Genomic DNA, 22,360 nt, shown 5'->3' with positions numbered 1-22,360 from the left:
AGGGACACAGAAAAGGGAAATGCATCTGATTATGCATCTTGACTCTGTCTCCAGTGGTGTGTTTCTCTTTATTTCTCAGGTCTCAATTTGCCCCATTCATTAAATGGGAGGGAGAGAATGAAAGAGAAAAAGAGAAGAGAAATGATAAATGCCTACTTCATCAGGGTTAAAAAAAATTTGAAAGCACTTCTCAGCATTTCACAGGTGACAAATGAGGAGAGAGGGAAAAGGTCCGTAGGAAGGTTAGGACTCGCAGGTAGACAGGACACCAAGATCTCACAAGGGCTTGCCACAAGTGAACATCTAGCATCCCAGGTAGGAGAGAAAGATGGGGCTGGAAACCCGCATAGATGGGCTCCTGTTCTCAAAGATTGCAGGGAAGCGGACTCTGGAAGAGAGGAGGGAGGAGTCCCCTGTGACTCAGAGCCTGGTTACACCCCAGGGCCTGTAGTTATCAGAGGCTCCCTGAGCAATCGCACCTCATTCTGCTGACAGAGGAATCTTCTGCAGCCCAGGACTCACCCCTGTACCTGCCTTTCCAGTTTCTCTCCCAGAATTCCCTTCTGGCCAACATGCTCCAGATTCTTCCTTTCCTCCTCTCATCCCCTCTTCAGTCTCATGTGCCCCTCCCCACCTACACTCCACACACAGGAAACCAACACCCCTCCTCCTACAAAACACAGGAGTCCAGGTCCCCGGCCCCTCCTCCCTCAGACCCAGGAGTCCAAGCCTTCAGCCCTGCCTGTCCTGCCTCTGATCAGTGACAAGTTGAAGGAATGTTTAGGAGTTTGGGCCACCCACCTCCATGAAGTCCCATCAGCTTCCCCTCTCTCCAGCATGGCACCCCAAATCAATATCCAATCCAACATTTTAAAAAGTAAAAAAACATGGCAGTTGCACTAAGTTTGGCAGGAGTCAACTGGCCCTTCTTCCTCTCCGCAGCTCCCTTGTATAAGTCTGGGATGTGGGTTGCCTTGCAATGACTTCAGATAGTTCTTCTTGTTGAATTTTTTTTTTTTTTTTTTGTATTTTTTCTGAAGTTGGAAACGGGGAAACAGTCAGACTCCCACATGCGCCCGAACAGGATCCACTCGCCATGCCCACCAGGGGGCGATGCTCTGCCCATCTGGGGCAATGCTCTGTTACAACCAGAGCCATCCTAGTGCCTGAGGCAGAGGCCATAGAGCCATCCTCAGCGCCCAGTCCAACTTTGCTCCAATGGAGCCTTGGCTGCAGGAGGGGAAGAGAGAGACAGAGAGGAAGGAGAGGCGGAGGAGTGGAGAAACAGATGGGTGCTTCTTCTGTGTGCCCTGGCCAGGAATCGAACCCAGGACTCGTGCACACCAGGCCGATGCTCTACCACTGAGCAAACCAGCCAGGGCCTGAATTTTTTTTAATGTTTTATTTTTCGTTGGGTAGACAGGATAGCACAGTACTTAAAGGCACTTATGTCAGAAACTGGCTTTGTGGGTCCCAGTGCCAGTTCTGGCTCCAGGAAGCTATTTCCCTTTAAGCACATTACCTCCCTGTTCCTTCTTTGAAATAAGAGAAGCAGCACCAGCCTGCCTGAGTAGCTCAGTAGGTTAGAGTGTCATCCCTGTAGGCCAAGTTTACAGGTACGATCCCCAGTCAGAGCAGGTACAAGAATCAACCAATGAATGCATAAATAAGTAGAACAACAAATCAATGTTTCTCCCACCCTCCCTCTCTCTCCCTCAAATCAATCAATCAATTTTTAAAAGAGAAGTTCTGTTTAGAACTTGGCCGGTTAACTCAGTTGGTTAAGAGTGTCATCCTGAAACAAGGTTGCAGGTTCCATCCCTGGCCAGAGCACACACAGGGAGCAACCAGTGAGTGCACCACTGAGTGGAACAACAATGAATGCTTCCATCCCCTCCCCTCTCTCCCTTCCTCTGAATATAAAAAAGAAATGAATCCCTGGCCAGAAAGCTCCTTCGGAGCATTGTCCCAGAGCATAGTGCTGGTTCGAGTCCCCAGTCAAGGCACATAGAAGAGCAGCTCGATGTTCCTGTCTCTCTCCACGCCTATCTCAAAAAAATAAATAATAAATAAATAAACTGAAAAAGAAGTTTAAAAGAGAGAAAAGTAGAGCCTATTTTTCAAGATCACAATGAAGGCTAAAAAATATTCAGAAAGCGCCAGTTCATTTTCTGACACAGAAGAAGCCTTTGGTGAGGGTTGGTTTTCCATTCTTTGTGACTTCCATCACTTTTTCCTGACTCTACGTTCATACAGTTGTTTTATAAAATGTTTTCTTTATTGAAGGCTTTGCAGTGCATGTCAACTGAGACAAAATCGTCCCATAATTAAACACGTGTGGTATGTGGGGATGACAAAGCCTGGAAGGTCAGTGGCCAGTGCCTGGGGTAGCGGACTTCATTCCCTCTTTTAGACTTTCCTCCACTCCTCACTGCCCACCACCTCCCTCCTTTCCCACACAGCTCTCAACTATTCCTCCTGCACCCACCCATCCCATACTGCAGGGAGGTAGACCCGGTGGGGGCGCCTAGAGATGGGCCATGGCCACCACCAGGTTGGAAGCTGAGTTTCAACTCTTGAACTCGACCATTTCCTGGGTGTTTGAGGTTGAGCAATAAACTTCATCTCCTGAGTCTCGGTTTTCTTATCTGTAAAATAGGAGTGGGCATAACAAAGTCATTTAGTCATTTGGTCAACATTTCCTAAGGCTTCCTCTGGGCCAGGACCTGTGCGGGAGCTTGAGACACAGGGCTGAGTCAACCCCAGTGCCTGCCCTCAAGGAGCCTGCGGTCGAACTGGGGATTTGGACATGAATCTAGATGGTCATGGTGCAGGTGAACTGAGGGAGGGACCTGCTGTGGGAACCCTGATGGGAGCGTGACTAACCTAACTGCAGCAGGGTGGGAATTGGGTGGTGTTCAGGGAAGGCTTCCTGAAGGAGGTGATATCTAAGCAGACTTGTAGGACAAGTTGTGAGAAGAACATTCTGGGAAGAGAGGATAGAATGGGTGAAGGCCTACAGGTCAGAGGTCATGACATGGTTCAGGGAAACTTCAAATGGGCAGATTTGCCCCAGTCGTGGCTCTTGACTGCTTGAAATGTGGCAGGATCCAACCAAGATGTGCTGTTGACACATAAAATGCACATCGGATCCCAAACTGTGTTTGCAAATATGACAAAGCAAACTATCTGTACATTCTTCCTACTTTCATTTCATGTTGAAGTGACAATGTTCTGCATGCATTGAGTTAGATGAAATATTAAAATAAATTTATTTCTCTTTTTTTAGATTTTTATTTATTTTATGTATATTTAATTAATTTTTCAATTGCACTTTACATTCAATATTATTTTCTATTGGTTTCAGGTGTGTAGCATAGTGGTTAAATAATCATATACTTTACAAACTGTTCTCCCTGGTATTTCCAGGACCCACTTGGCCCCACACATACTTATTACAATGTTATTGACTGTCTTACTCATGCTGTCCTTTATGTCCTCATGAGTAGGACTAGAGGGGAAAAGGGAAAGGAAGACTGAGAAGTACAAGTTGGTAGTAACTTTTTTTTTGACAGAGACAGGGAGAGAGTCAGAGAGAGGAATAAATAAGAACAGACAGGAAGAGAGAGATGAGAAGCATCAATTCTTCATTGTGAAGTCTTAGTTGTTCATTGATTGCTTTCTCATATGTGCCTTGATGGTGGACGAGGGGTGGCTACAGCAGAGCAAGTGACCCCTTGCTCAAGCCAGCGACCTTTGGGCTCAAGCCAGCAACCATGGGGTCATGTCCATGATCCTACACTTAATCCAGCAACCCACACTCAAGCCAGATGAGCCCACAGTGAAGCCGCCGATGTCGGGGTTTCGAATCTGGGTCCTCCTCACTGTGCCACTGCCCAGTCAGGCAGAAGTAACTCTTGCTTATTTTACTTTTCTTTTTAAATTGTGGGTACCAGGAAATTTAAAAGCGCAGGTGCACCAGGTGTTGTACTTCCACTGGTCTGGGTGCGGAATGTTTTCCAACATTAGGCTGATGGGGTTAGGACTTTGTCCCCAGGGTTATGGGGGATCCAGAACTGCATCACATGTTCACTCCAAAACCAATCCCTAAACAGCACAATATGGCTCTATGCTTGGTGCAGGAAAGCTTAGCTGTATCACATGAGGATTCAAGGTTATCCAACCAAATCATGGTTTTTGACAACGTCAGAAAGAGTTACTGCTTGGGAAGGCAACAGTAATGTCTATTTTGGGTCAAATTGGGGCAGATGTAGGATTGGGTTAGGGTTCAGGACTGAGATAAGATTTGCATTCAAAAAAAAGATTTGCATTCAGATGAAGAATAAATCATATTTTGGGGACTGGGTTAGAAGTAAGGGTTAGTTCCACTGTTAGAAATATGCTGTTGTCTGAACAGGGAGTGACATAGTGGATAAAGTATTGGCCTGGGATGCAGAGGACCCACGTTTGAAACCTCAAGGTCGCCAACTTGAGGGTGAGCTGACCAGCTAGCGCATGGGGCTGCCGGCTGAGCATGGGATCTAGACATGACTCCATGGTCACTGGCTTGAGTCCAAAGGTCACTGGCGTGAGCAAGAGGTCACTGGATCGACTGTAGCCCCACCCCACCCCAGTCAAGGCACATATAAGAAAGCAATCAATGAACAACTGAGGTGCCACAACAAAGAATTGATACTTATCATCTCTCTCTCTTCCTGTCTGTCTCTCCCTATCTGTTCCTCTCTCTGTCTCTCTGTCTCTGTCTCTCTCATTTAAAAAAATTATTTAAAAAATACTGTCTAGTAATAGTCTAACAATGGTTTCCCTCTTGCTCAAAGTAAAGCCAGAGTCCTACATTGGTCCTCAGTCCTGGTGTCAACTGAGTCCTGCAATGTCTCTGATCCCATTGCCCTATTTACTTGTAACAAAAATGTCTGTGGTAATTATTATCTAATGCAAAATTTTATTTACTTAGTAAAATATCTTGAACATTTGTTCCTCTTGCTACATTTCTATTATTTCTCTTTTGTTTATATTATTACATAATATTTCACACTACATTATTATTCTCATTTATATGATCTTTTTCACATTTCTAATGCATTTGAATGAGTTTTATTATATTAAAAACTTCTTTGGTTCTTTGCAATGAACCTTTCTCCCTTTGGTTCATTCAACTCCAGTCAAAAAACCTTCCCTGCTAAAAAAAGGTCTCCTCTTGCCTTCTCAGCTGAGTATTTTCTCTGCCTAGGACTCATAGCTCACATGTAGCTACATGAATCCATCTACCACATCCTACCAGGTTGTATTCAAATGTCCTCTCTATACACAGAGCCTTTCTCGTGGTCTTATCTAACATGGTAACTCCAGCGGTTCCAGAGAGGAGAAGAGAGCAGTAATTCCCTATCCTTTCTTCTCATCTAATTTTTCTCCACAGCACGTACTGCCACCTAACAAACTACTTAAGTTTTTATTTTTCTACTCGAGGTCTCCACCCACTGGAACAAGAGCTTCTTTGAAAGAATTTGTTCTTTTGTTGATGCTGTGTCCTCAGAGGCCAGCATAGCTTCTGGCACAGAGTAAAAAGCTCAGTGGATACTTCTTGAATTAATACAATGAGCAAAAATGATCATACAAAGAAGTTTTTATTATAATAAACTATTCAAATGCATTACAAATGTGAAAAAGATCATATAAATAATAATACTGTAGTGTGAAATATTATGCAATAATATAAATAAAAGAGAAATAATACAAATGCAGCAAGAGGAACAAATGTTCAGAATATTTTACTGAGTAAATAAAATTTTGCATTAGATAGTAATCACCACACACATTTTTGTTACACATACATAGAGTGTATAGAAATCTATGTGTAGTATGAGACATAGACTAAAAGATATCAGTAAACATTTAGTGCATAAAGTTAGGAAAGCTTTCTTTTCCTTTTTTAAAATGTTTATTTTATTCATTTAGAGACAGAAGAAGGGAGAGAGGGAGAGAGGGAGAGGGAGAGAGAGAGAGACAGCAACATCAATCTGTTCCTGTATGTGCCCTGACCGTGGATCAAACCGGCAACTTCTGCACTTCAGGACAATTCTCTAACCAACCAAGCTATCCAGCCAAGGCTGAAAGTTTTCTAGTTTTTATCCATACCACTATGTTAAGGTTGGGTTTTTGGTTCCAGCTCAAAGACATGTCTGGATTCAGGCTGGAAAGTTTGCCACATGCTGCTCAGGGATAGGGTGAAGGTTAGGCCACCCCTGAGAGATGGTGAAAGCAAGAAAGTCGACCACAGGGGAGGCCCCAGGGCACATTCCATTTCTCAACTCTTCGGGTCTTTGCCCCTCAGCGCCAGCACCTGGTCACTCCCTTACTAGCTGCCACCAGCAATGGTCGATCTGGAATGTGCTGGGGCCAATTCTAGACCTGTCTTTAACCATCCTGAGTAGTGAGGGTGAGGGTAGCATGCGGGCCCCTTATTTTAGCTGCCTGAGGGGTGCTAGATAAGAACATGCAGGTAGGAACGTCCTAGAGGTGATTGCATCTGCACTCCAGGATCCTGCAAGTTTGGAGAGGGCAGGTGAGCTATAAGACGGCACTCTGCACAGAGCTGGGCACGGCTAACCCCCAGAGTAGACTGGGGCCAGATCAGATCAGACTTACTGCAGGTGAGAAGGGGGCACATTTGGAGTGAAGCAGGTGAGTCCAGATGGGAAGCTGACTGTGGCTCCTGCGGGCAGGGGGGTCCCAAACTTCTGTTTTTGACAGATGAGGGGCTACAGGTCTGCAGTTTTTTATCTTTTGCTTAAAAATAATTTGAGATACTGAATCTCATTGATGTGAAAGGATCAAAAGCCTGATTCCAAGATTCCAAATGAAAGGGTGTCTGGGGCCCAAAGATGAGCTTTGGTACTGGGGTCCTGGTCTGAGGGAGATGGTGGGTACAGACTAGAAATCCCGAGACTAAGGAGAAAGAGATTTAAGGACAAGGACTTCGCTTCCTGAACTCTTTGCCTTTCCAGACCCCACAGAAGTGTCTCTTCCTCCACGTGACAGCCCAAAGAGGCTCCAGCAGGCCACATGGCAGGTCCACTTCTCCTGTCCCTGCCAATCCTACTGCTGTCCCCAGCCCTGGGATCTGCTGGACAAGGAGGTGAGGACCAGACTGGGGGGCCTGACCTTGCCCCTGGGCCTCACAGCGTCCCCGCCTCTCCTCCCCAGGGCCCCGCACTCCAAGGAGTCCCTGAGTCAGGACCCTCCCCCTGCAGCAGCTTTCTCCCTTGGAGACAAGACTCTTCTGCTGTGTCCCCTTTCCTCCTGCTTCCTTCTGACCCCCGGGGTCTGGGTGCCCCCCAGGCTGCCCCCTGCCCTCTCTGTGTCTCCCACCAGCGTCCGGCTGGGGCTGCCTGCAGACCAGACGCTCCCCTGGGTTCTGGGCAGGCTCCCTCCCTCTCTCTCCGTCTCTGTCTGCAGCTCTCTGTGCGCTGGGCTGTTTCTGCCTCTGCCCTTCTCCGTGCCTCCCTGTCTGTCTGCCTCTCTCTCCAACACTGTCTCCGGGAATCCATCCGCGGGGACTCAGTCTCTCCTTGATGCCTGCCTGCCACCCATGTTTTCTCCGTGTCTCCATGCAGCCCAGGATACAGGGGAAAGGATTGTTAATGGAGTTCCATGTACAAGAGGCTCCAATCCCTGGCAGGTGGCCCTGTTCAATGGCATCAAGATGGACTGTTCAGGCGTGCTGATCCACCAGCAGTGGGTGCTCACTGTCGCCCACTGCCACAGACCGTAGGTGCAGGGGGACCACAGCGATTCCACTTCTCATTCTGTGTCTCTGTGCAGGCTTCTCTCTTCATCTGTGTCTCCGCCTCTTTCTGAGCTCCTGTCTCTCTCTCGTTCTCTTTAGGTCCCTCTCTAGTTCTCTCTGTGTCTCTGTCTTCCTATCGCCTTCTCCCTCTCTGTCACCCTTTATGTGTCACAGTGTTTCTCTCTAATGTTGCTTTCCTCTTGTAGTGAGTACACTGTGCACATGGGCAGTGATCTGCTGAATGGTCCTAATGCCCAGAAGATCAGGGCTACAGAGTCATTCGTCTACCCTTCTTTCTCCTGGGAGTTCCAGTCTAACGATATCATGCTTGTGAAGCTAAGCCGCCCGGCCAAGCTGTCATCAACTGTAAGGAAAGTCAACATTCCCTCTCAGTGCGTACGCCCGGGGACCACGTGTACTGTTTCCGGCTGGGGCACCATCACCAGCCCTGAAGGTGAGGCTGCCTTTGTTACCCAGCAGCCCTGGGCTCAGTTCCTTCCTCCATCAGGACCCAGGAGTCCAGGCCTCTTGCGATTTCTCCACAAACCCAGAGCCCAGAGCCCTAGCTCCCTCCACCCTTTCTTCTGGAGTCTCCTCTCCTAGGCCCAGAAACCATATCCCCCAGGATTCCATCCCATAGGCCCAGGAGACCAGAACTTTAGCAACCTCCTCACTCCAGTCAAAGGTTTCTGTCCTGAGATGCAGCTTCAGAGACTGGGGTGTCCAGGGTCAGACAGGGGAGTTCTGGCCCCAGGTTTTCATCCTGTAGACCCAAGTATTCAGGCCTTCAGCCACCTAAGTGCCCAGGTCACCAGCCACCTTCGTTCCTCAGACCAAAGACCCTGACACCCAACACCCTCGTCCTTCAGACCCAGGACAGTGGACCCCAAGCCCTCTTCTTCTTCAGATACAGGAGTTCAGATGCAAGCCCCTTCCGATCTCAGACCCAGGGTCAAAGAGCTAGATCTTTTCCATGATCATAGTATTAAGTCAACCAGATCTCCCTCTTTTGAAGTTCAGCCCCTCCCCATTATGGGTTTGCAGACCCAGGCCTCTGACTGGCCCCTGCCTTTCCCACCAGAGACGTATCCATCCCAGCTTATGTGCACAAATGTCACCACCATCTCCACTGAGGAATGTCTGAAGTATTTTGTGTACGTGCAAAAATATCACATGGTCTGTGGCGGCACCCAGGACAGCACCTCCAATGCCAATCAGGTGAGAGCCGCTCCCTCGCCTCCCCTGGATCCTGCTTCCTCTCAACCCAGCTCTCCATCGTCCCCTCATCCCAACCGCAGGCTGGAAGCCTGACGCTGCTTCTGAGCTTTTCCCCGCATCTTCCCAGTCGTGCTCTCCTGGCTCTCTGCTCAGTCCTCTGCCAGGTCAGAGTGTGAGCCCATAGTGGTGGGGCGAGGGGGAGCACAAAGTTGAAGTGGAGGGACTGGAGTAGAAAAACGAGGGTCTGGGATACGGGGAAAGGCAGTGAGCACTGACTATAAGCTCAAACTTTAAGGGGACACAAAACATAAAGTATATTCTATTGCAATTTTTTTTAATCTGTGATTTTAAAAAATACTATCAGAATATTTAACAAAAAGTAATCCATTTTGACTGGATTTTCTATAGCCTTGGGCTCTAATATGGTTCAAATAAGTTCAGAACTGATCCTGTACTTATCTAAAATTGGGATAATCTGTTTGTCACAGACTTTAATTTATTTATTTTTTTTTTTCTGAAGTGAGAAGGGGAGGCAGAGAGACAGATTCCTGCATGTGCCCAACAGGGATCCAGCCGGCATGCCCACCAGGGGGCGATGCTCTGCCCATCTGGGGCGTTGCTCTGTTGCAACTGGAGACATTCTAGAGCCTGAAGTGGAGGCAATGGAGCCTTCCTCACCAACCGGGCCAACTTTGCTCCAATGGATCCTTGGCTGCGGGAGAGGAAGAGAGAGATAGAAAGGAAGGAGAGAGGGAGGAGTGGAGAAGCAGATGGGTGCTTCTCCTGTGTGCCCTGGCTGGAAATCAAGCCCGGGACTTCCACACGCCAGGCTGACGCTCTACTGCTGAGCCAACAGGCCAGGGCTTCTAAAGCAATTTTAAAAAAATCTGTGATAAACAAAATATTAGAATTTTCAACAAAAAGCCATCCATTTTGACTGGATTTTCTATTGCCTTGGGCTAATATGGTTCAGAGAAGCTCGGAACTGATCCTGTGTTTATCCAAAACTGGGATAACCTGTTTGTCATAGATTTTAATTTTTAAGGGATTGCATTAACACTGAGTGGTCCCCCAAGATAATGTCTTGCTTATATATCTTTGCACTGGTCCTAGTCCTAAGGAGAAAGGGAGTCCCTCCTCTTTGTTCCCCTTTCCCCATCTGTAACCCTTGCTCTGCCTCTGAGAATCATCTTCCTTCATCTTTCTTTAAACATCATTTCATTTTCTTATTTTCCTCTGTGATCACTGTGCTGGGATCTCCTCTCTCTCTCTCTCTCTCGCTCCCTCATTCTGTGTCTGTCACTCTTGTTTCTTCCATCCAATATTTCTGCTTCTCTGTTCCTTCCTTTCTTCCCTTTATTCCCTTTATGCTTATCTCTGCCTCTCTCTGTTTCCATTTGATTTGATTTTTTTTTTTTTTGGTAACCCCAATCTCGTTGCTCATGTCTGCACTCTTAGCTTTCAGGAACAGCGGGATGGTGTGCATTAGGGAGAGGGACGATGGGACAAGGCTGAGTGTCCTAATGGGGCATTTCCCCTTGTCCCACCTTGAGAGCTGATTTATAAATGAACGTGCATCCTGTGCAGGGACACAGAGCCCCACACTCGGGATAGTCCCACATTTGGTTTCACGCACTCCGATTGCTGTCTTGAAATTCATGTATTTGAATATAAGGGTCAGCATTTTTATTGTGCACTGAACCCTGTGACTTAGATTTTGGTCCTGCCCCTGGTTTCTGAGACTTATCCTGTCTCCCATCCCTGGGTAAGGGATGTATGGGTTCACTAGAGGTAATTTCTCTTCTCCCATTGGTTTGGCAAAGATTCCTTCACCATTGGAAATAAATGGAGCTGTAACCTCCGGGAAACCCCGCCCCCTCCCTGTGATTGGTCTCATTGGCTAGGGTTCAAACCAATGTCTTCAGAAAAGACCTGGTTGTCCTCTCCATGATAGCATTAATTTCTGCTCTGCCATTGGTCCAGAGAGACAATGAATCCCTCCCATTGGCCAGGGTAGAAGACTGTGGTCTGGCAGGACAAAGACTTGATAAACTGTGGGGGTGTATGGGACCCCGCAGTGCTGGTTGGTCTGAAGCCAAAACTAATCTGCACTCTCCCTTCCAGGGTGACTCAGGGGGACCACTGATGTGCAGTGGCTCCCTGCGAGGCCTGGTGTCCCGGAAACCTTTGTCTTTATTCCGACGCCTGAACCCAGTTGTCTTCACCCAAATATGCAAATACCGCAAATGGATATATGATACCATGAGAGAAAACTCTTAATCTCTCCATACTCCCATCTCTTCATTACTATGCCCTGAACCGGAAATTCAAAGAAATAAAATATCAATAATCTAAAATCATATTTGGCTTGAGCATTTTTCAAAGTCACATTAAACATTACAATGTACCAGGTGTGTACAGACAATCAATAGGCAGAAACACACAATTAAAACACAAAAACTGGCCCTGGCTAACTGGATAGACTGTCAGCCTGGCATGCAGACACCCTGGGTTAGATCCTGATCAAGGCACACATGAGAAGCAATCATCTGCTTCTCTTCCCTCCACCTCCCCCTTCTTTCTCTCTTCCCATCCCATGACCAGTGGCTCTATTGATTCGAGCGTCAGCCCGGGCATTGAGGATAGCTACATTGATTTCAGTATCAGCCCCAGACCCTGTTGCCAGATGGATCCTGGTCGGGGTGCATGTGGGAGTTTGTCTCACTATCTCCCCTCCTCTCACTTAAGAAGAAGAAGAAGAAGAGAAGGAGGAGGAGGAGGAAGAGGAGGAAGAGGAGGAGGAGGAGGAGGAGGAGGAGGAGGAGGAAGAGGAGGAGGAGGAGGAGGAGGAGGAGGAGGAGGGAGAAAAGGATGAGAAGAAGAAATTGAGTGGCTGATGTCATAAAACGGAAGTGATTGTCCAATGTGAACTAGAAATTCAGGAATAGAGTGGACTATGGGGTCTGGCAGAGGAACAGAGCAACTAAGAGTGGACAAAAGGTTGAAGGACCCACATAAACAGAAAGCTCAATTGTGCCTCAGTCAGGGGACATTTGGATACAGTGTCAGAGCCCTAGTTCAAACTGGCTTATGCAAAAGAGGGTAGCTAAGATAGCTAAGCTTAGGTAGCTAAGAAGTCTGCAGGCATAGCTTATGATGTTGAGGAAGTTACACGGGTACCACATTCTCAAGTTCTTGAAATGATGACTAAAGCCAATCAGTTCTCTTCTGTTTGTCTGGGACAATTTCCTAATCTCTCAATCTGCCTCCTCTCTGCCTCTGTTTTTCTCGCCCATGTTCTTCTTAGCTGTTTCTCATCTCTGCTTGTTTCTGTTCTTTTGTGTTTATCATTCTAGCCCCTGTAGACCTGGAGGATATACAGCAGCTACAGACAGACCCAGTTAAGAAAACCCAGAAAAAAAAAAGAGAAAAAAACCCTACCTCTTCCTTTCTCCTGGCAACTTGATTTTAATATCAAGGAACTCTGACTGGTCTAGCTTGAACAGAGCCCTTTCCCATGGACCAATCATTATTTCTATAATAGATACAGTACTCTGTTAACTTAACCTGAGTCGTGCATCTAGCTCAATGGGTGGGAGGTCATGTAGAAGTACCAAAAAAAATTGGCAGTTTCACCAAAAATACTAAGGGAGCAGTTTTTAAGAAGGGAGGAGATGTTCTTGAAGAAAGGGGAAGTGAATCCAGGAAGTAAAAAAAAAAATAAGCGTTCAGATCCCAATGTGTGAAATCAGAAGATTCCAGGATCAGTGTTCAGGGTCCCTCAGGGTAAGGCACAGCTGGCAGGAAGGGCAGGTGACAGTTCTCAGGTGTGATCATGAGCTTGGGGATGAGCTAACAGGCAAAGGTTCAGGATAGGTCAGATGGCAAGGGTGGAATGAGTCTGGGTGCCTGGGTGAGATTTTGAATAGTTTTCAGCCTGAACTGAAGGACACAGCAGGGCTGAGATTTGGAAGTCTTCGCCATGTATGGGGTGGCATCACTAACAGGCTCATGGGGTCTTGAATTTGTTTTCAGTCAAATAAGACTCAGAGTATGTGACAGTGTCATCAGGAAATCTCCTGGTGAGACCAGGAGCAGTTCTCAGAATTTCCAAATTCTTCCTCTTCTGATTCCTGAGCTGAATGACGTTGCTCACATGACCTTATGTCTTTTAAATCTTACTTTACTCGACACCTCCTGCCCAGGTGCCCACCAATCAGTAGAGACCACGGCCCTAAAGAACACACCTGGAAAGCTGATGAATATTCTACTGGGATCCTCCTGAGACCTCCAAATAAATACCCTGAGAACAAGGACCCAGGGCAGCTCTCTCTATGAAGCAGGCCCATGCCATTCCCCACCCCTTTCACCCAGGCACCATTTTCCTTGCCTCTCTCTCTCTTCCCTAAGTTCCAAGGGCCCCTCTTTTGCTTCTGTAACTTGGTTCCTAAGCCCATTTCTTCTACAGCTTACCTCTTCTACCTCTGTGACTTTCTAAAAACAAATAACTCTGCTTATAGTTTGAATCTTGCCTCTAAATTCTTTCTTAGCCAGATCTCAAGTACCAAGGTTGCTGAACCAAGGCCCAGTCTGACTCCACCGGTCTGACATCTGGTGGCGTTCTCACTGCCAATGCATCCAAATAGTAACATAACTGGATAAAGTTTTGTTTTATTTTTAATTAATTTCCATGCTGTTTATTTTGTTTAACTTATTTTTTTATTTTTTTATTGATTCATTTTAGAAAGGGAGAGAGAGAGAGGAGGGCGGAGGAGAGAGGTGGAGAAGCAAATGGTTGCTTCTTCTTTGTTCCCTGACTGGGAATCGAACCTAGGACATCCATACACCAGATGGATGCTCTACAGCTCAGGAAACTGGCCAGGGCTTATTATTTTATTTATTGATGATTGTGGCATATTGTGTCTGAATCTGTAGAGTTAGGAGAATGATAAAGATAAAATGAAAATGTGAAATATTCTACATAAATACAATATTGCTTCATCACATGTACTACTTTACTGGCCAATAAAAATCACAAGTACAGTAAAAATAAATAAACCTTTATTGCTCACCTATAAAAACAAAGGAAGTCAATCATCGCTCAGACTTATGAGAGGAATAGTGACAAGGTCCAACACGTTCCTGACACGTCACATAGAACATACAACAAGAAATCAAAGCTGTTTATTCTCTGGGTGATGTGGAAAGGCAGCTAATATCAGTTCAGTGCCTGCTACATACACATCCATTTCTCTTCCATTGTTTTAATTAGTCCTCCCATAGGCCTTAAATGTAGGTTTGCAAACAGCTTGGTTATATTTAGTCATTATGAAATCAACATTAGAATGTTTTTACTTGGTAGACTTACTAATGTTTTTGTGAAAGGAAGAGTAAAGATGGTGTGTAGATTTGAGAAAAGGGTGGGGAAAACAGTTGAGTATGGGCGTGAGGTTGGGATTTCAGGTAGAAATTGATTTTGAAATGAGACCAGGGCTGGGATTTGGGTCAGAGAGTTATGACCAGGGTCAGATGTGGGTTAGAGATGATTTCATGGGGAAGACGTCAATGTAGACTTCCTGGAGAATGACAGGGATGCAGACTAAAGTCTTGAGTTACACCTGAGATCATGGTTGGAATTGAGGCTATGGTGACATCTAGTGTTTGGGACAAGGTAAGGTTTGGCTTATGGTTAAGGTTTCAGGGTTCAAATCAAGAGTCAAGGATGAGGTGAGTTGAGGTTTGAGATGTAGCTTGAGGTGATATTTGGATTCAGGAGCTTGGTCAGGAAGTAGGTACCACATTGAGGTATCAATTGGACTTGGTCAAGGATAAAGCACTACTGAGGATGAGGATTAAATAAGAATTAGGTTGCAGGTTAAAACTCAAGCCTGTAACCATTGCAGTTGAGAGTTCTTTCAAAGTAATGGTGGAATTAGAATTATGTTTGAAATTTAACTTAGGTCTTTCTCATCCTCTTACAAGCTCTCGATCAGATCTGACCATGCCTTCCCATTGAAAGATACCACTGTTCATCAAACCAGAACTTGCAGCCCTAACAACTCCATCTCCCTCACCACAAGTTCCATTCAACCCATCTCTGTGGTATGTTGATTTTCTCTCCTAAATGCGTCTTGACTCCATTCACTTATTACCATCTTTATCTCTCACATTGATAACAATAAACATATAGTTAGGAATACTATACAGCAGTATTAAAGACGAAGAAATGATCTAAATGTACCGGTCATTCACAGAGTAAATAAAAAGTTACATTAGGTAATGTTTAGTACAGATATTTTTGTTACAAATACATAGTTTGTCTAGAAATCTAGGTATAAGGCCCTGGCCGATTGGCTTAGAGGTAGAGCATAGGTCCAGCATGTGGATTTCCCAGGTTTGATCGTTGGTCAGGGCACACAGAAGCGCCCATCTGCTTCTCCACCCCTCTTCCTATCACTTCTCTCTCTCTCTCTCTCTCTCTGTTCCCCTCCTGAAGCCATGGCTTGATTAGAGGGAGTTGGCCTCAGGCACTGAGGATGGCTCCATGGCCTTCGCCTTGGGTGCTAGGAAGGGCTCAGTTGCTGAGCAATGGAGCAATGTCCCAGATGGGCAGAGCATCGCCCTCTGGTGGGCTTGCTGGGTGGATCCCACTCAGGGTGCATGCGAGAGTCTGTCTCTGCCTCCTCTCCTCTCACTGAACATAAAAAAAAAGTTTAATAATAATAGTAAAGAAAAAAAGAAACAAAAAAGGAATCTAGGTGTAATATGAGATGTGGGCTAAGTGATAACAGTAAACATTTAGTGGATGGACTTAGAAAGGCCTTCTCTTATTCATTCATAACTTTATATTAGGGTGGACATTGGGCTCAGGTTCAAAGATACATCTGCAATTCATCCTGGAAAAGTTCCCATGGGCTTATCAGGGTTGATGTGTAGGATCTAGGCCACCCCTGAGAGAGGGTGAGGGCAAGACATATAAAGGCCACAGAGGACAACCCAGGACACAGACCATTCCTGAGCCGGACAGGTCAATGGAACTGTAAAGCCAGTAGCCACAGCCACCATCACAGCCACTGGCCTTTGCACGTTAACATTTAATTCGGACAGACAGTAACAAAACTGTGGAGCCAAGAACTGATGGGCCATTACCTTTATTCCTAGCTCACACTCGGCAAACGAGTAAAAACAAACACACTGGGTTCTAAAACCCACTCATTCAGTGCTCACAAAGCTACTGATACATCTGAGTTTTCCTAGAATCAAAGGCCCAAACCAGTCTTATCCCCTCTGGTTCCCCATCTCCCTTCTCCTCTCTGCACAAACTGCTTCTCCTTCAGCACCCAGCCATCTTGACTGCCTCCTCTCCTCCAACCATGTGGCCTCTCTCCCTTGAAACAACATGATCTCCTCCTCTGTACAACAACATGGTCTCTCTCTCTCTCTCTCAAAATGTCTTCCTAGCTCCTCCTTTTAAAACCTTTTGCGTGAAAGCCCTCCCCCAGCATATATTAGCATAACCAAGCCCCTTCCCAAGCAAGAAGGTAATTAATTGTATCACGTGAGAACATCATCATGTAAGCAGTGGCCATTTTTAACAATCAAAGTGAGCAAAACCAAATAACATAAATTTTAGAATTTATTTGCCCAACAGGAACCTACTGCTGCCCCTCAGCTCCAGCATCGAGTCTCTCCATTGGCAGCTGTCACCAGACATGGTGGAGCTAGACTGTGCTGGGCCAGTGGCATAGAGAGGAGGGCAAGGGGGTCTATCATGCCCTGGGCACCACTCACAGAGGGGCACCAGATGTCTCCAAGACAAAGAAGAAAAGCAAAGTAGAAGCATAGTTAGGGGGGAGGGGGCGCCAATAAAGTGTTGTGCCCCGGACGCCAGTTATGTTCCCTACACCAATGGTCCCCAACCTTTTTTGGGCCACGGACCGGTTTAATGTCAGAAAATATTTTCACGAACCGGCCTTTAGGGTGGGATGCATTAATGTATCACGTGACCAAGACAAGTGTCAAGAGTGAGTCTTAGACAGATGTAACAGAGGGAATCTGGTCATTTTTTAAAAATAAAACATTGTTCAAACTTAAATATAAATAAAACGGAAATAATGTAAGTTATTTATTTTTTCTCTGCAGACTGGTACCAATTGGCCCATGGACCAGTACCAGTCCGCGGCCCAGGGGTAGAGGACCACTGCCCTACACCTCTGGCTGGGATCTAATCGGCTGGGTACCACCCACATCGCCTACAGATTGAAAGTGGAGAGAGAATGCGGGCCTGTGGCTTTAGCTGCCTCAAGGGTTTCATATAAGAACAGATGCAGGTAAGTGCACCCAGAGCCAACTTCTCCTGCTCTCAGGACTCTGTGTATGCGCTGGAGTGGGGTGGATGAGCTATAAGAGTGACACCCTGCATAGGGCTCTCCACAGCTGACTTAATCTCGTCTGAGCCCAGGTCAGACCTGCTGCGAGCAGCCACAGTCTCACTGGGCTGAGGTGGGGAGTCTGAACAGACCTCTGACTCTTGCTTGTAGAGGAAACCGGAAGAGTCCTGCACTCTGGTCTGAGAAAGGCCTTGAGGTATGAGTTTTGGGTGTTTTTCTTTTATCAAAAAGAGAGCTTGGGATATCTTTATTATATGCGGCTTAAGTGTCTGTTTGTCACTGATAGCTTATTGGTTGTCTGTTTGTCGCCGATAGCTTATTGGTTGCTTGCGTAACTGTACTAGCCAATGGGGTGAAGTTGCCACGGCTGAACGCAAATTGAGCGTGTCACGGGGAAGGTGAACATTTGTTTGCATTGACAATCACCTGTTTTACATAAAAACTACGTCTTAACGTAATTTCTTTTAAGAATGCCTCCTAGAAAATACAGCACTGAAGAGGAGAGAAAAGGAGCTAAAGCTGCACAAAAATGACTTTCTCGACAAAAAGAAACCACTGAGCAGAGAAAGACAAGGCTTGCTTCAGTCGCAGAGCAAATGCGTCTTTCTCAGCAAAATGAGACTGATGAGCATAGAGAAACAAGGCTTGCCTCAGATGCAAGACAAAAAAGCCTGTCTCAACAAAATGAGTCCCTTGAACAAAGGCAGGAGAGAAATGCAATGACCATCAATAAGTCTCAGGGCCAAACGCTTAAGCGTGTTGGCATTTTTTTTTACCTGAGCCTGCATTTGGACACCATCAACTTTATGTTGCCTGTTCAAGAGTTCGTAAAAGAATGGACGTAAAATTAAAAATTTTGGTCCTTTGATGGTCCTCTGCAAGGCGACCTTAAAAATGATGGAAAGATCTACACAAGAAATGTTGAATACAAAGAGATCTTTAACATGTGAATTAACATTTTATTATTTAAATCACCTTTATTTATTGAGCTAGTGGTGGCTCTTAAGAAATGTACCACCAGTGGTTTCCTTCATTGCACTCTACTTTAAGCAATTAAGCAAGTAGAAGGGGGAAACCCCGTGGGGCACTAAGCAAAGGGGCATCCTCGCCGCCTGCCCTGGGTAATTCAATTTGAATTAGCAGACACCTTTCCACAAATCATTTTAATTACAATTTATAATATCTAGAACAGCGGTCATTTCGTATGACCGCTGGGCTTTCTAGTTAAATTATAAATGGGTAGGTATGGAAAGCTAGATTCTGCGGTCTTGAGTAGAAGGGGGTTTCAGGTATGGACTTCTGAGTCTGAGGAAGGAGGGGGTTAGGGAATTGAGAGCTTGCGTATGAGAAAGAACAAGCTAGGGACTGAGACTCTTGCTTTTGGAACTTTTGGTCTTTCTGGCCCTCTGCAGAACACGCCTTTCCTCCACGTGACAGTCACAGAGGCTAAGATAGGAAATATGGTAGGTCCCAGTCTCCCACTCCTCCTGGTTGTACTGCTGTCCCTGGCCCTGGGATCTGCAGGACAAGGAGGTAAGGACCAGACTGGGGGGCCTGACCTTGGCCCTGGGCCTCACAGCGACCCCACCTCCCCTCCCCAGAGCCCCTCGCTCCAAGGAGTCCCTCAGTCAGGACCCTCCCCCTGCAGCAGCTTTCTCCCATGGATACAAGACTCTTCTGCTTCCTTCTGACCCCTGGGGTTCGTGTGCCCCCTAGGATGCCCCCTGCCCTCACTGTGTCTCCCACCAGTGTCCGGCCAGGGCTGCCTGCAGACCAGACGCTCCCCTGGGTTCTGGGCAGGCTCCCTCCCTCTCTCCGTCTCTGTCTGCAGCTCTCTGTGCGCTGGGCTCAGTTTCTGCCTCTGCCCTTCTCCGTGCCTCCCTGTCTGTCTGCCTCTCTCTCCATCACTGTCTCCGGAAATCCATCCGCCGCGACCTCAGTCTTCCCCTGATGCCTGCCTGCCACCCATGTTTTCTCCATGTCTCCATGCAGCCCAGGATACAGGGGAAAGGATTATTAATGGAGTTCCATGTCCAAGAGGCTCCCAACCCTGGCAGGTGGCCCTGTTTCAGGGCAGTGAGTTCGAGTGTGCCGGCGTGCTGATCCACGAGCAGTGGGTGCTCACCGTGGCCCACTGCTATCGACAGTAGGTGCAGGGAGCCACAGCGGTTCGCTTTCCTTCTGGGTCTCTGTCCCTGCCACTCTCTGCCTCCGTGTCACTCTCTGGGGGCTCTGTCTCTCTCTGTGTCTCTCTCTCTTTCACTCTGGGTCTCTGTCGATCTCTCTCTGGATCTTTGTCCCTTTATCTCAGGAGATTTGTCCCCTTCTATCCCCCTCTCTCAATCACAGTGTCTCTCTCCAAACGTTGCCTTTTATTTTTTCCAGTGAGTACACCGTGCAGATGGGCAGTGACCTTCTGGTTGGTGGGAAAACCCAGAGAATCAGAGCTACAGAGTCATTCCCCTACCCTGCGTTCAGGATGCTAAAACAAATTCATGATATCATGCTGGTGAAGCTTAGCAGCCCAGCCAATCTGTCATCGACTGTGAGGAAGGTCAACCTGCCCTCCCACTGCAAACCCACTGGGGCCAATTGTACCATTTCTGGCTGGGGCAGCATCACCATCAATGTAGGTGAGGCTACAACTGTAACCTGGTAGCCCAGATCCTCAAAACTATCCTTTTCCAGACCTGGGAGTCCCAGCCCCCGGGTTCTCCACCCTCGATCCAGGACTCCTAGCCTTTAGATCCTCCATCCCAAGATCCATAACCCTTAAATCTAAGGCCTGCATTCTTTGGGCCCAGGAGTCCAGAACCCCCGCCTGCTCCTCACTCAGACTAAGAGTTCCTGTCCCCCAGATGCATTTCCAGAGACCTACGTATCCAGGACCCAGCCCTGTGCTCCCTTAGACAAAATCCTTTCCCCTGTATCCTGGGCTGCATGGAGACATGGCGAAAACATGGGTGGCAGGCAGGCATCAGGGGAAGACTGAGGTCCCCGCGGGTGGATTCCCGGAGACAGTGATGGAGAGAGAGGCGGACAGACAGGGAGGCACGGAGAAGGGCAGAGACAGAAACTGAGCCCAGCGCACAGAGAGCTGCAGACAGAGACAGAGAGAGAGAGGGAGGGAGCCTGCCCAGAACCCAGGGGAGCGTCTGGTCTGCAGGCAGCCCCGGCTGGACACTGGTGGGAGACACAGTGAGGGCAGGGGGCACACGGAACTTTTTTGCCCCCAGGAACTTTTCCCACAGACCCAAGTGTTGAAACCCCTAACTCCCTCCTTCCACAGATAGGAGGAGCCCTGGTCCCTTCACCTTTCACCCTCTGACCCGAGAATCTGGACCTCAGAACCTTCCTCCCTCAGTGCCAGGAGTTCAGACCAAGATCTTCTCTTCCGCAAACCCAGGAGTCCCAGATTAGCTCCCTTCTCATAACCGCAGTATTGAGTCACCCCGCCCCTCCTGCTTCAATATCCAGGCCCCATTCTTTTACCTCAACCCTCGGGGGTCCACCGGCCCCAAGACTCTGGCTGACCCCTAACCTCTCCAACAGTGACCAATCCGCCAGAGCTCATGTGCTCGAATGTTTCCTTCGTATCCTACAAGGACTGCAGGAAGTTTCACAAAATCCTATTGAAAGAATACATCATCTGTGCTGCTCCCCCCGACAGACTCTCTTATGCCTCCAAAGTGAGTCCCCTTCTCTCCAGCCAGGCCCTGGGCCCCGCTGCCTCCTGGCACGGAGCCTTGTCTTCCCCTCCCCCACAGTCTGCACGCCTGATCCCGGTGCTGAGCCCCACCCCCAACCTTCCCAGTTCCCTTTCCTGGCTCTCTGCTCAGTCCTCTGCCTAGCTCAGAATGGGAGCCCAGGGCGGCTAGTGTGGCCTCGGGGGTGGGCACAGAGTTCAAGAACAGAAACTAGAGGTGGGAAAATGGGGCTGGGACCATGAGAAGGAGAGTGAGGCACTGGCTTACCAGCACAAACACTAAGGGGGCACCAAAAGGTCAGTGACCACGATAAATCATATCCCAATGAATTATTTTAAAAATAATCTATGCAGCCTGAGCAGGTGGTGGCACAGTAGATAAAGCATTGGCCTGGGACACTGAGGATCCAGGTTTGAAACCCCAAGGTCACCGGCTTGAGCACGGGGTCACTGCCTTGAGCATGGGATCATAGACATGAACCCATGGTTGCTGGCTTGAGCCCAAAGTTACTGGCTTGAAGCCCAAGGTCGCTGGCTTAAGTAAGGGGTCACTTGCTCTGCTGTAACCCCCCCCCCCATCAAGGCACATATGAGAAAGCAATCAATGAACAACTAAGGTGTCACAATGAAGAATAGATGCTTCTCATCTCTATCCCTTCCTGACTGTCTGTCCCTGTCTGTCCCTCTCTCTGTCTCTCTCTCACTAAAATAATAATAATGCCTGACCTGTGGTGGCGCAGTGGATAAAGCGTCGACCTGGAAATGCTGAGGTCGCTGGTTCGAAACCCTGGGCTTGCCTGGTCAAGGCACATACGGGAGTTGATGCTTCCAGCTCCTCCCCCTTCTCTCTCTCTGTCTCTCTCTCTCTCTCTCTGTCTCTCCCTCTCCTCTCTAAAATGAATAAATAAATAAATAAATAAATAATAATAAAAATAATAATACATGCCAAAAATCCATGTGAACAAAATATCAGAGCTTTCAACAAAGAGCAAGTATTAACTGCTCATTCTATTTGCCTTGGGCTCTTATGTGGTTCAGCACAGCACTCTATTGACCCTGTGTTTATCTAAAATTGGGATTCTAGGTTTGTGGTGAAATTTTTTATATTAAATTAGTTTTACTGTATTGCATTAAAATACTCATTGCAGTCACTGAGAAGTGCTTGGGGCTAATACCCTCCTTATATAGCTTTGTACCTGGTTCTGGAAAAAGGAGGGGCCCCTCCTTTTTGTCCCCCTT

The 22,360-nt window shown here is 47.2% G+C and overlaps 2 protein-coding genes across 2 annotated transcripts; both read left to right on the top strand.

Moving 5' to 3' along the window:
• The first annotated feature begins 7,037 nt into the window (after positions 1 to 7,037).
• LOC136399183 (kallikrein-7-like) lies at positions 7,038 to 11,315 on the top strand. Its single transcript, XM_066374126.1, has 5 exons — positions 7,038 to 7,156; positions 7,635 to 7,788; positions 8,014 to 8,261; positions 8,889 to 9,025; positions 11,150 to 11,315. Exons 1-5 carry the CDS (start codon positions 7,084 to 7,086, stop codon positions 11,303 to 11,305), a joined length of 768 nt encoding a protein of 255 aa, XP_066230223.1. The 5' UTR covers positions 7,038 to 7,083; the 3' UTR covers positions 11,306 to 11,315.
• A 7,560-nt stretch (positions 11,316 to 18,875) lies between these two features.
• Positions 18,876 to 21,266, top strand: LOC136398193 (kallikrein-7-like). Its single transcript, XM_066372568.1, has 5 exons — positions 18,876 to 18,948; positions 19,408 to 19,561; positions 19,801 to 20,030; positions 20,950 to 21,104; positions 21,183 to 21,266. The coding sequence occupies exons 1-5, from the start codon at positions 18,876 to 18,878 to the stop codon at positions 21,264 to 21,266; spliced, it is 696 nt and encodes a 231-aa protein (XP_066228665.1).
• Positions 21,267 to 22,360: the final 1,094 nt, after the last annotated feature.

The sequence above is a fragment of the Saccopteryx leptura genome, chromosome 3 (assembly GCF_036850995.1).
Source record: "Saccopteryx leptura isolate mSacLep1 chromosome 3, mSacLep1_pri_phased_curated, whole genome shotgun sequence".
NCBI classification, from domain to species: domain Eukaryota; kingdom Metazoa; phylum Chordata; class Mammalia; order Chiroptera; family Emballonuridae; genus Saccopteryx; species Saccopteryx leptura.
Note: the sequence above shows the minus strand (reverse complement) of the source record. Positions and strands in the feature narration are given on the sequence as shown.

Excerpts from the sequence above, each read along its gene's own strand:
- LOC136398193 (XM_066372568.1), top strand. The coding sequence starts at position 18,876 with ATGGTAGGTCCCAGTCTCCCACTCCTCCTGGTTGTACTGCTGTCCCTG. Across the intron at positions 19,562-19,800 it reads GTGGCCCACTGCTATCGACA|TGAGTACACCGTGCAGATGG; the intron begins GTAGGTGCAGGG and ends TATTTTTTCCAG. Across the intron at positions 21,105-21,182 it reads GACTCTCTTATGCCTCCAAA|TCTGCACGCCTGATCCCGGT; the intron begins GTGAGTCCCCTT and ends CCTCCCCCACAG.
- LOC136399183 (XM_066374126.1), top strand. The coding sequence starts at position 7,084 with ATGGCAGGTCCACTTCTCCTGTCCCTGCCAATCCTACTGCTGTCCCCA. Across the intron at positions 7,157-7,634 it reads GGGATCTGCTGGACAAGGAG|CCCAGGATACAGGGGAAAGG; the intron begins GTGAGGACCAGA and ends GTCTCCATGCAG. Across the intron at positions 9,026-11,149 it reads GCACCTCCAATGCCAATCAG|GGTGACTCAGGGGGACCACT; the intron begins GTGAGAGCCGCT and ends TCTCCCTTCCAG.